The sequence below is a fragment of the Zea mays genome, chromosome 10 (genome assembly GCF_902167145.1).
Source record: "Zea mays cultivar B73 chromosome 10, Zm-B73-REFERENCE-NAM-5.0, whole genome shotgun sequence".
Taxonomy (NCBI): domain Eukaryota; kingdom Viridiplantae; phylum Streptophyta; class Magnoliopsida; order Poales; family Poaceae; genus Zea; species Zea mays.
In genome coordinates this window covers 141,203,058-141,216,364 of record NC_050105.1, presented here as the reverse complement: position 1 = coordinate 141,216,364, position 13,307 = coordinate 141,203,058, and the positions used below count along the sequence as shown (strand labels likewise).

At 46.4% G+C, this 13,307-nt stretch overlaps 2 protein-coding genes across 3 annotated transcripts; both read left to right on the top strand.

Moving 5' to 3' along the window:
* The first annotated feature begins 19 nt into the window (after positions 1-19).
* LOC103625691 (putative S-receptor kinase) lies at positions 20-1,502 on the top strand. The gene has a single exon (XM_008665298.3). The coding sequence runs from the start codon at positions 179-181 to the stop codon at positions 908-910; it is 732 nt and encodes a 243-aa protein (XP_008663520.1). The 5' UTR covers positions 20-178; the 3' UTR covers positions 911-1,502.
* Positions 177-5,852, top strand: LOC541872 (inhibitor of striate 1). Of its 2 annotated transcripts, XM_020545242.3 has the most exons (3): positions 177-1,186; positions 1,309-3,465; positions 4,422-5,839. In XM_020545242.3, the coding sequence occupies exon 3, from the start codon at positions 4,535-4,537 to the stop codon at positions 5,570-5,572; it is 1,038 nt and encodes a 345-aa protein (XP_020400831.1). In that variant the 5' UTR covers positions 177-1,186; positions 1,309-3,465; positions 4,422-4,534; the 3' UTR covers positions 5,573-5,839. The 2 variants fall into 2 exon arrangements, with proteins under 2 accessions (XP_020400831.1, NP_001105010.1); NM_001111540.2 differs by lacking the exon at positions 177-1,186 and having other exon boundaries at positions 3,357-3,465; positions 4,422-5,852.
* Positions 5,853-13,307: the final 7,455 nt, after the last annotated feature.

The following is a 13,307-nucleotide window of genomic DNA, read 5'->3' as shown; positions in this document are numbered from 1 at the left end:
TAATGTAGACCACTTTTGTGCCCCCGCCTCCCCCTGCTCCACTCAATTGCGTGCGCGGTGCGCCCTCGCCTGTCCCCGCGTCCCCGCCCCTGTCTCCTGAAGTCGTCCGCGACCGCCGCCATGCTCCCCTCGCCCCGTGCCGCATCCGTCGTGATAGGGATCCGAGAACACCCCATGGATGTGTCCGGGATTCGAGGCCTCTCCCGTCCCTTCCCCTCCCCCACCCCCATCGGCGATGCCCGGATCCGCGACCACCGCCGTCCAACCCCGGCCTCCGTCTGTGACCGCTCCGTGGTGGCGCAAGCGCTGGAGGCATCCACAGGGGGCTACCGACGGCTGGGACGGGTTCGTGCTCACCACCGACGGCTGGGACGTCCATCGGGGGACCTTCCCGGCATGGATGGTGTCTTCGCAAGGAAACGACAGCTCGCTGGTGCTGCTGAACACCCGTCCGGGTCCGGCTGCGGACGGCGCAGGCATGGCGGAGCACCTGCAGCTGCACCTGGGGCAGGTGAGCTTACGGAGCTGGTCGAGTTTCGCTGGCTACTGGGTGGCCCGCTGGACCTTCCCATCCGACTGCAGATCCAGCGCCTTCTTCTGCGTCCGTTTCGGCATTTGCACCAGCGTCGGCACGTGTGCCTGCGTCGACGAATTCGAGCCTTCGAAACCCTGCGAGTGGCAGCGCGGGTACTTTGTGGACGGGTGCACCACCAGGTCTCACCCGCTGAGCTGCACCGCAGACGATAGTGGCCGCCGCCCGACGACGGAGCAGGACGACTCGTTTCTGCTCCTGGACAACCTGCGAGGGCTCCCTTACAGTTCCATCCCACAGCGAAGGGCCACGGCTGGCCGCGCTTCTTCACGGCGGCCGCGGCGTGGGGAGGCATCAGCTGGATCTGGTGATGGATGAAGAGCGGAGGGGCCCGACGCCGCGTCCTCTGCTCCTCGCCACCGGACTGCCTCGCTTTCTACGGCAACATTATTGCCAAGAACATTTTTGATGATGTACTGCATTCCATAGCAGCAGCATTGTCCGTAGCAGATGATGGCAATTCACTGCTAGCACTAGCTGAAGCTTCCTTAACTTGAGTGGGAATATCAATCTTAACTGAAGGTCTGATTGCTCGAATTGGAGCTGCCAGTGATTCCTTTTGGCCTTGGGTTTGCGCATCCTTCAACTAAATCGGTATGGCAACTGTTAGTGATCCACAAGAGGCTAGCGTTATGTATCATAATTTACTAGGACAGAAATCACAGGAGAAGTTGAGCTCTTCCTTGGTTGGTATTGTACATCCTTTACCTGAAAAGGGATCACAGATGGAACTGCTTCCTTCCTTGATTGATCTTGCCTGGCCGTGTGCGCCGTGGAGGGCAGGCCGGAGTCTTGGACGATGCTGGCTGTGGCGGGCGTCGACATGGAAGGTGCTGTGTCTGACCGATCTCTGATGTTCTTCTTTTAATCGATTTTTTGTTTTATTAAATAGCCAAAAGGCAGTTTAACGTATGCGTCTTCTTTGAAAATGACATATAAGCGAAGTCTTTTAAAATAATGGTAAATTGGCGAAACTCACTTGCCATAATGGCAAATTTCCAAATTTCTCCTCACGCAAGTCTTCGGCGCCAGGTCGCAACCGTCACGTCACCTCGCCGCCTCCCCCCGCCCGCCCTCCAGAAATAGGGCCAGAAAATATCTCTCTTCCCTGGTCGGGTGATGAGTTGTGCTGATTCGGCGGCAGAAAGAGCGCGTAGGGTAGAGGTGGAGTGGAGGAGCGAGAGGAGTGGGCTACCCGCTAGCCCTGGTGGCGTGGTGCGGCGCTGGAGGGAAGACGTGTGTGAGAGGGAGGAGGCCGCGGGGAATCGAGCACAGACAAGGCAGCGCAAAGCGCGCGGAGAAGAGGACCTCCCGCTCCCGCCTGCGTGGGTAGCGTCCTGGCGCAGCAACAAAGGCAGATGGGTGGTGTGCGCCGTGTGCGTGGACGGACGGATGGCATGTGTGCGTAATTAGCGACCGGGCGCGGGGGCGGGGCGGGAAGAACGCGGACGGTGGGTGCTGGTGCCGCTGCCTTCGGCCTCACCCCATGCCGGCAGAAGGGGGTGCGGGGCTGGCCAGACCATACGATGGGACTTGTGAGCGACGGGCTGCCCACCCCGGAGCCGGTCGGATCGAGACGAACGACTACGACAGTGAGCGATCGCGCGTCGCGGGCACCGGGCACGCACCACCACTCGCGCTCGTACCCGCGGTAGGCAGTCCAGTCCACTCCAGTGCGGCTCCCCTGGTCAGGCTAGGGCCTGATGGACCTGGCAGGCTGGCACACACGCGTTGGCGATGCGTGTGCGCCTACTTTGCTCCTCTATTTTATCGTACGGCGGGCGGGGCAGCTGGCCCAGCATGGCTTCATTCCCACATGTTCAACTGTTTGATGTATCAATTTTTTTATCTATCTCTACTTCTCTACTATCTATTAAGGCAATAGTGTAGACCATCTCCGTGCCCTCGCCTCCGCGACATCCACGCCGACTCCGCGCACACGGAGCTCTGACTCCACGAAACCCCCGCCCACCTGCGTCGGATAGCCAACCTCCGCACGCGACCTCCGCAACCTCCGTAAACTGCTATCGTGGCTCCATGACATTTGCGTCGACGACTCCGCGACCTCCTCCACCACGATGGCTCTACCACACCGTGCGTGCCATCGCAAAAACCTACGCAATGTGTCGTGCGGCTCCCACCCACCGCGCCCCTGCCTCCCCTCCGCATACGCCATGCTTGTGGTTTCGTATATATATTTTATACTATTTTTACTTACGTAGCAACGCACGGACACATATCTAGTATTTGATTATGTACACAATAGAGCCGAAGGATACGAAATGACTTCGTGATCCAACTAGTGACATATAAAATAAATTCAAGAGAGATATCAATTTCCAAAGAAACACAAGCTTATCTTTGTGTATCGTAGACACAAAATGGTATAATAGTTGTGTTATCTATTATTTTTTACTACTATAATATTTTGTATCATGGTATTATTTTCGTTGCCACGTACAGATATTTAACTAGTTAATTAAAAGTTTAAAACACATCCGTCGGGCGTACTCGGGTGTTGAATGTTGTTCGTTAAAAAAAAGCACCCTCCGGTGGACACGCATGCCGGCATGCCGCCCAAGGAACTGGAGAAGTGGAGAGACAGCGCCGCGGCCCATACCTCTTGCTCTTGTTGCCGCCGCGCAGCCTCTCTTTCTAACAGCTGGGTCCCAACTACTCCTGTCCCCACTTGGCATTGTAACCAAGCTGCCGCAGCCCGCAGCGGCCACCAATGCGGAGCGGCCGCCTGCGTCCCTTCACCTATCCGAATGGGGCTTATCGCCACCATCCAATCGAAGCTCTGGAACCTCCTCCACTCCCAGCTTCCGCCGACGCTCGCTTCAGCTGCTGCTTTCCTTCCCATCCTTCAACAGGTCTGTATAATCCTCTAATGTGTCCGGATCTTGTGAAGTAGCTACTGATTGGGTTAAGATGAAGCATTGTGTTGTTCATTTGTTGTTTGCTGTCTGTCGTTCCTGGAAAAAAATGTTCGTAAATGGCGGAGTTTCGCTGCAAGATTGCGCCTTGTTGCTTCGCATTTGTTGTCCAATAGTTGGGATGGAGCTAATTAAACTGAGCTCCTTATGCTAAAGTTCGCCTTTTATTCTGACACTTGTTGTAAGTTCGCCTAAAATGCGGAAGGCATGTCTATAGGAAAAGTTACTGTTAGGTTGTTCTTTTTATAGGTCCATATGATGATCTATCTGTAGAAATGCTTTCAAGAAGTGAGGCTCTGCATATGCTTTCTTCCTAAACTCTAAGTATACTGCCAGCAGAACTAAGATAACGAACCAATTGCTTATCCCCAGCTAGCTGATTTTAATGGAAAAAGGAATTCTTGCCCCCCTTTTGCAGATTTCTTTAGTATTTTTGTTTTTGGATCAAAGGCTTTTACCTAGCTTTATTAGAAAGCATATTGCTCAAACCCTGACCCAGCACTGGGTTTGCCAGTAAAAAACAAACAAACAAAACTCGCATACCAGCGTGCAAAGCACTTCTAGTTAACCCCTGCTCACAGATTTCTTTAGTTTCTCACTGAAGCTAACACTCTATAACTAAACAAGCTGTTAACATGGAGCATCTATCTCTCGATTGATGCTGGCAATGAATTTATGCACTGTGCATTATGTTGTTATAACTTTGCGAAAGCACCATTGGTACAGTTGTAAGATGTGGAAGTATAGCTCCACTCACTATGGCTCAAATCCTAGTGTGCACATATTGAAGAGAGGTAAATGGTGGCGTGTACCTCTAGTTGGTGCAGAAGGTGGATATACCCCCTCCAATATTTTGTAAATTTTTTTATACCTTTTGCTTGTTCTTAATGCAGGTGCAATTTGCATTTCCCATGGAGCTCACTGATTAATAACGTGTGAGCTGAACTTGCTTTTCTGTGGACAATTTGGAACTTCAGTACTAGTTTCCGATAGGATTCAGGGAGAAATGATCTCTTTTAACAATTTATTTTGGAGCTCCCTTCAGCCTTCTTTCAAGTTTTACAGAAAGTGCCTGACAAACTGCCCATATTTTGCACTGACCATGCATTCAACTACAAAGCCCTTGGGTTCATCTATGCCGGTAAAGAGGGCGCATTTGAAGCCACATGCCGCAGACATCAAGAGGAACCCCCATGTACATGAGCTTTACAAATTGGTTTACCGACTTCCGGAGAACCTTAGCTGGCTGTTGGCACCACCAGAAATTCCTAAAAGACCTGCCTCAAAGAAGAAAAAACAAAAAGACGAAATAGTGGCCGGTAACAGCTTTGGTGTGATCTTGGAGTGGGAGGGAGTTGTTGTGGATGATGATGATCCAGACTTGGAGCCCCGGGTTTGGTATGTTCTATCACTAGAAGAGGGGAAGTCTTTCCCTCCAGATGCATTGCTGAAGAAAATCGAGGGAATGAGAACTGACCAGGCTATTGCAGAAGTCTTATGTTGGTCAGAAGATCCAGCAGAAATCCAAAGGTTGGCAACACACAAGGAGGTTATATATCAAAAACTTCAAGGTGGATACTACCAGCTGCGACCACATGTGCTTGATTTCTTGAACACCCTTGTGGGTTTTGACATTCCAATAGCAATTGCAGCTCCTCGCTCAAGGAAGAGCCTTGAAGAAGGGATCAAAACTGTTGGTCTGCAAGGCTACTTCGATGCTATAGTTGCATTGGAGGACTTCTGCTTAGGGAAACCTGATGGTGAGATGTTTGAAGTCGCAGCGGAGCAACTTGGTCTGGAACCAGATGCCTGTGTTGTGTTTGGTAACTCAAACTTGACGACGGAATCTGCACATAACGCTGGGATGAGGTGTGTGGCAGTTGCAGGCCGACACCCTGCCTATGAGCTCCAATCAGCAAACCATGTTGTGAGATGGCTTGATCAGCTCTCTATTGTTGACTTGCAGAGGCTTGCTAATGGTGAAGTTATTGGTCGCAGGGGTAGAGAATCTGACATGGATATGGAAATTGTGATTGAGGAATGATGATGTTTCTGCAAAAATGACGCACTAATATATTGTTGTGCTTATAATCTGATACACCTAAGTAATGCATTACATTTTGTAAACAGGCCAAGCAGTGCAAGTTCCGGACTAAGGATACTCCGGAGTTTGCATTACCTTCCTGGTTTGCTTGTGATGAATTGGAATTCGCCTAAAACTCTTTTAGTCATTAGAGTTGGAAGTGAAGAAACTCCCACCCGTAACTTGTGTATGTACAGTATATATATGTATTACCTATTCTTCCCTACATCTTTGAAGGTGTATCTGTTGGGCTTTTTGGGAGGGGCTCAATTTATACACGGTTAAATGGCCTTTGGGTTTTACGGGGTCACGAGTGAGGGGAGGGAAGGGATGAAGGTTGATTCAAATAATATTGTCTATTGAATTTGAGTATGCTATCTAGCGATATGAACCGTTAGTTTTAATGATGTGTTAAGTCTGTATACAATTTGTTTCGTAGATTTATTTGAGGTTATGAGTGTTAGGTGATTTGCGATATGAATTAAGTCTGTATACAATTTGTTTGGTAGATTTATTTGAGGTTATGAGTGTTAGGTGATTTAGTTGAGTGAGTTTTGCAAAGTTTAAACTAGTGAATTATATAATGGTATAGATAGATTATTATTTATTGCAAGATTATTATTTATTTCATAGCGTGTTGACATAATCAATCAACCTCAATGGGCATGGGCTGCATCACCAATGCTCTTATCTCTGCCTGCCTCGACTGCTACATGAACCTTTCACTGACAATCTGAATTTGCTGCCACCATATGCATCTTGGATCCACTAATAAGCTAATCAGCCGGTACTGCCGTTTTACTCAACAAACACGATCTGCAGCAGAATATACAGGCACAAATTATTTCTTGCATTACCCGCAGCTATATCTGCAACATGCTGATAAACACCACCACATGTTGACAGTCTTATCCATGGCTCCACCAAGGCTTTGATCGGACATAATAAAACCTGCTATCCTAAGGGGTGTTTGGTTTTCATCCTGCTAAAGTTTAGTTTCTACTAATGATAATTACATATATTAAATATAATCTAATTATAAAATTAATTACACAGATAAAGGCTAAAAGATGAGACGAATCTATTAGACATAATCAAACATATATTTAATACTTATAATTAATGTTCAAATATTTGATTGACACAAACTAAATTAAAATCAGATAACCAAACACCTCCTAACCTTGGTCACCACATTATGGATGTCAGATGTCTTTCGAGACCAAGCACGACGCTGGTGGTGCTGCAGACATGCTGCAACAAACTAGCTATAGCTAGCTGTGGTTCTACTCTGCAGACTGCAGTAAAGCAGGATCAGTAGGTATGGAGGGGAATGGAGCTTGGAGAGGGAGAGGGAACACGAGGCTTTGATGGCGTGCTCAGGTATTGAATTGCTGGGTTAGGTGGCACTGGCACCCGGGTGACGGTCTAATCTACGTATTGATGGTCACCAGCGTGTTTATATCTTTTAAGAAAAGAATTTTTTATAGGCCATGTTTTTTTAATAAACATACTTCGTCAACAAAAATGTGTACAAATTGAACTCTGGCGATGGGGATGGATTAGATAGGTCGTAGTTTGGCTACAGTTGGAGCCAATGTCATGACCGATTTGTGTCGCTTTAAAATCTTTGTTCATCTGGAACACTCCAATGACAACTTACGGTGAAAAAAATGAACAATAGATTAAAGACATTATAGGGGTCTAAATCTAGACCGTCTTAGTTAGGTTTTGATTAGCAGATCGTATATATGATCGTGCAAACACCGTTGACCAAGTATAGCTTGAAATAGCAGGTGAGGTAGATAAAACTACTCGAGATAGCCTTACAATACAATACACTCGTTTGCTCGACAGCATGTCAGCATCTAAGGTTGATCGAGCATGTTACAGACATTAATTATTTGTTGTATGGCAAGACGCCAAGACGTAACATAGAGATTAGAGTGTACTAATGAAGAAGGAACACTTAAGTCGGTGGATTAGCAGGGCATGACGTAGGAGTCGAGCCTGGACCGTGCACATCGTTGTCACGGTAGATAGAAGGCTGACGGTAAGGCACGTTTGACTAAATTTGCTACGAAATTTAGGAAAGAGACAAAACAAATGTCGTTAGCAGACGGATGTGGCAAGTAAATGCACAACCTGTCGCATTAACAGCGTAATGGGTTGATGGGATGGGATGCCACCTTTAATGCAAGAGGCGTGTAGCCTGGAGAACTAGCAATAGCAACCGTAGTTGTACGTGAGGGATGTCGTGATATGCCTTTGTTGAATGCAATTTTGTTGCTGATGCAGGGACGTCTGTAGCCAAAAGTTTAATACGCATCTGCAGGAGAAAGAAAAGAAAGAAAAAGAAATTATCATCCAGAGAATACGTGGGAAATAAGCAGGAATACATAACCAAGATATTTGCCAGGCCATCATGCAAATCCTTGGAGTTGGCGGCCACAAAGATAGGAGTTTGTTGTAATCTTTTCCTATTATTTAGAATAAGTTAGTTTTATATCCAGTTAGAGACGGGATATATAAGCACTATTGTAAGCTGCAAAGACGAGAGATCAACAGTTATCATTTTCTTTAATCTACTACATATTCCTTTAGTTTCTTTCTTTGGTGCTTTGACGAGAAAAGCATTCGAGTCTCTCTGCGAAAGTGAGATCAACGCCTGCTGCTCAACCAATTTCTGGTAGCAGCAGACGCCTGCTGCTCAACCAATTTCTGGTAGCAACAGATTTGGCGACTCCGCTGGGGAACGATTTATAATCGTTTCACGGCGGCAAACTGCTGGTGATTGGCGTCCTCATCGCCAATCATAGTCGGGGCTATGGAGGACAAGACAGCGAAGAAAACGGCGCTAGACAAATCTGAAGTTCATCCCTTGAACGTGATCAAAGTCACGATGGAAGATCTTACAGAGGTAGACAGGAAGGAGATTGAAGAAGAAATCGCACGAGAGATGGAAGAGAAACGGAACGAGAGGTTGGCTTGTTTCCGAAAAACCAAGAATGGTGTGATCAAACAGACCATTGGGGCAAGCACGTCCGGCAAAAAGGTAAGTTCATCTGTCACTTGCGAAGAGCTAGCTCACATGATTGATACTTCTGTAGCTAGCAAGTATGGGGCTGATGTCACAGAAATTACGCGTATGATTTCTGAGGGAGTACGTAATTCTTTCGATGTGTTTAGATCTGAATTTAAGCAAGATATAAGCAACAACATGCCTAGACAGATTCGATCTATAGTTCAACAGATACAAGAAGAGAGTCAGGGTAAACGTGCAGCGAATTCACCAGACACGTCTAGCTTCGGCATAGCAGTTGCACCCAACACCATAGATGCATCGGCTAAGGGTACGAGTGGGAGTGCAGTAGCAAATTCTAATCTGCAGCAGCCATATTACCAAAGTGTGGCTTATGGACCATCTATTAATCCCATAGGAAACGGAGTGCCGCAAGGATCTGTACCAAACAGGCATGTGGCAGGGGCGCAGGGAGCATTGTGTTCGACCCCTTTTATGACACCTGTGACTTATGATGGTGAAGCATTTGAAAATGTTAGGGAGCAGGTAGCAAGGACGCTTAGGGAATTTGGTTTTGAGCCTAAAGGGCATACTAGATCCTATAAGAAGCCTTACCCAGAATTTTTTGATACAGTGCCATATCCTCGGGGTTTTAGAATTCCAGATTTTGTGAAATTTTCGGGAGACGATTCAAAAACCACCTATGAACATGTAGGACAATACTTGGCACAAGTAAATGATATAGGTATAACTGATGCCCACAAAGTTAAATTGTTTCCTCTATCATTGTCCAGCACTGCCTTCAATTGGTTTACATCTTTAGCACCGAATTCAATTAGTACTTGGGCGTGTTTGGAGAAAAAATTTCATGACTACTTTTATTGTGGTGAGACTGAGCTTAGGTTATCACATCTTACTACAGTCAGACAGAAATATAATGAGACTGTTTCTGAGTACATTAAAAGATTTAGGGAAACTAGGAATAAATGTTATAACTTAACTCTAGGGGAAAGGGACTTGGCCGATTTAGCTTTTGCAGGGTTGTCGTCTTATCTGAAGGAGAAGTTAGAGGGGCAAGACTTTAACGATATAAACCAAGTTATGCAGCGCGCTATCACCCATGAAAATCGTGTTAGGGATAAACAACAATATAGCCGATTTAGAGACACGAATAGTAGGGAAAAGGAGAAACGTGAGGTTAACATGTTGGAGCCCAATACTGATAGTGATGAGGAGACAGATGTATGCGTGGCTGAATGGGTAGATGCGCCAAAGGGTAGGCCTATGGCGTGTACTTTTTTAAAGCCAAGTCCAGGGAAAAGGGAAGAAATGAAATATACATTTGATGTGTCCAAGTGTGATAAATTGTTTGACATCTTATTACAGAATAACATCATTAGATTAAGGGAGGGGCATGTTATTCCACCCCCTGAGCAATTGGCTAAGAAAGATTATTGTAAATGGCATAATTCATTTTCTCATTCTACTAACGAGTGTAATTATTTTCGCCGTCAGATACAATCGGCCCTGACTGATGGACGATTGACATTTGGAGAAGCTAACAAAATGAAGCTTGATAAAGATCCATTCCCTATCAATGTAATTGATTTCGAGAGCAAAAGAGTGTTAGTTCGGACAGATCAGGCCGAAACTACTAAAGGCAAGAATGTGGTTATCTCTGATGATCTCAAACTCAAGATGATAATACCAAAGAGTCCGGAAGTTGGTGTGTGGAAAGTAAATGAGAGAAAAAGGGTTCAGTCTGTCTTTAAACCAACTTCTGAATTTTTGCTCAACAAATATACTTCACAATGGAAAAGAAATGAGTTCCAACATTTTAGAGGTTTCAAGAGACCCAGGTCTCCAGAAGGGGCAGGAGGCAGCCTTTTTGGACAGAGGGGAGGGTCGCTGAACTGGAGAAGTAGAGGAAACTGTGCTCATGCAGAAAACCGAGATTTGTTCTCACAACGTGAATTCCAGAAGCAACCATATTTAGAGACAGAGAGAAAGCATGGAGTGTGGAGCAGGATAGGGAGAAGTATGGGGAGTCAGCCCAGGGCTGTTGCCATATCAAAAGGTCCCGAGGAGTTGTGCTCGCAGATTCAAAAGAAATGGGCTTCTCACAACCCAGCAGATGCCAGAGGGCTGCATATGGGCAAAAAAATAGAAGAAGGGGGTGTTATTGTTGATGGGCGAGATGAGCCACCGAGCAAAAGATGCTCTAAAGTCATAGTGGGAACAGTGGAGTGCGACATATTAAATGATACAGAAGGTTCCCAGGCAGAAGTGGCAAAGCAGAATGGTCAGGTGGTTGTCACTAAGAATTACACAAAGAAGGGTGAGGAAGTGGCAGCTAAGCCAAGCATAGGGCATGGACGCGTAGCTGCTGCTAGGACAAACAAATCACAAGGGAGCATGCTGCGAGGTGGTGGTGATCAAGGGGTGAGCAGCAAGCGCATGAGGCTTGACGTAGGGGCTGCACGAGAAATGAATAACTCTGCTAGCTGGGAAGGTGAACGCAGGGCTGAAATGATTGCAAGTCAACGCATAGTTGGTCCCGGTGTTGTGATGGATGGCCACTATAGGGGGGAGCATCACACATTGGTTGAACAATCAGGTTGCAGTAATAAGCAAAGAGCAATACCAGCAAGGGTACCAGTTAGAGAACAGGTTGATACAGGCGGAAAAAATATGTTGATTGATGTCACCCAGAATGTAGGTCCTGCTGGTCGAGCTTCAGCTGGCAGTGTACTGGACGTGGGGGGCAAGAAAAATCATGGTTCAGTTGCGCCCGGTACAAAACCAGCACCGAGATGGTGTCCACCTGGGTTAAGCCGTACGCAAAAGCGTCGTGTCCAGCGGTTGAGGACTATGGAAATGACAGAAAAGATGAAAGAGGAGGAGCGTGACAGGTGGTTTAACGAGGATAGACCAATGGTTATCCCTAAGAAAACGTGGAGGGAGAAACGATTGGCCAGGGAGGAAAAAGATGATGATACCAGCAGTGGTTCCGATAAAGAAGAAAGCGCTGAAGCACAAGGGGACATGGATATAAACATGGTGTTTGTTTTACCTACTGAGTTCAGAGCAGGAGAGGGAGATGAGGCCGAGCTAACATTGGGGGCTGAGCGTGCTGTGTTTGAGAAAACAAATGAGCAGGGATCTCATCTAAAACCATTATATGTTCGTGGTCACGTTGATGGGAAGCCAATGGGGGGCATGTTGGTCGATGGGGGAGCAGGTGTAAATGTAATGCCGCTATCCGTGTTTTCTAAATTAGGATACAAAGAGAGTGAGCTAATTAAGACGAATATGAATCTAAGTGGGTTTTCAGGGGAGCCATCACAAGCAAAAGGAATTATGTCTGTTGAACTCACAGTGGGCAGCAAAACTGTCCCAACGGCCTTTTTCGTGGTGGATGTGAAAGGGAGGTATAATGTTTTGCTAGGGCGAGATTGGATACATGCTAATGGTTGTGTGCCATCTACTTTGCATCAGTTTTTGGTTCAATGGGTAGGTGATCAGGTGGAGGTGATTGAAGCAGACACCGCTATGTGTATCGCACTCATGGAAACGCCAATGGAATGGCAGCATGGTAATATGAGGTGTTTGACAGGAAGAGATTTGTCAGGATATGATTTTATCAGTGTAGAGCGAGACAGTTTTGTGCCTATTCATGTAAAGCCGGCTGACATAGCACGACTCAATGACTCAGCGTTATAAATGAATGAACACAATAGTTTAAAATGGTTACAGGAGAGGACAGATGAATATCGTTTAAACAAAAACGATATGGGTGAGGTGGTGGATGATTTTGATGATCTTGGAAAGTTAGGACAGGGGTTCTCATCTGTTGATAAGCTAGAGGAAGTGGACATTGGAGACGGAGAGGTGCCTAGGCCAACATTTGTCAGTGCTAAATTAATAGCTGATCAGAGGCAAAAGGTATGTGCTTTACTTAGAGAGTTTAGAGACTGTTTTGCATGGGATTATACTGAAATGCCAGGGCTGAGTAGGGAGTTGGTTGAGCATAGGCTACCAATTAAGCATGGGTTTAGGCCACATAAGCAGCCACCTAGACGATTTAACCACGACATCCATGATAGAGTTAAGGAAGAAGTTGATCGGCTGTTAAAAGCAAATTTCATAAGGCCATGCAGGTATGCGGAGTGGGTCTCCAATATAGTGCCGGTTGAGAAGAAAAATACAGGGAAGATCAGGATTTGTGTGGATTTTAGGGATCTAAATAGGGCGACCCCGAAAGATGAATACCCAATGCCCATAGCCGATGAACTTGTTAATCAGGCTTCGGGGAATAAAATCATTAGTTTTTTGGATGGTAATGCAGGGTATAACCAGATTTTTATGGCCGAAGAGGATGTATCTAAGACAGCCTTTCGTTGCCCTGGTTTTGTCGGGTTGTTTGAATGGGTTGTGATGACATTTGGATTAAAGAATGCTGGTGCAACATATCAACGGGCCATGAACCTTATTTTTCATGATCTTTTGGGCATTGTATTAGAAATCTACATTGATGATGTTGTGGTTAAATCGGCTGCTTTCAATGACCATTTAGCCGATTTACGGTTGGCGTTGGAGAGGATGCGAAAGTATGGTTTAAAGATGAATCCCCTTAAGTGCGCATTCGGAGTGTCGGCTGGTAAGTTTTTAGGC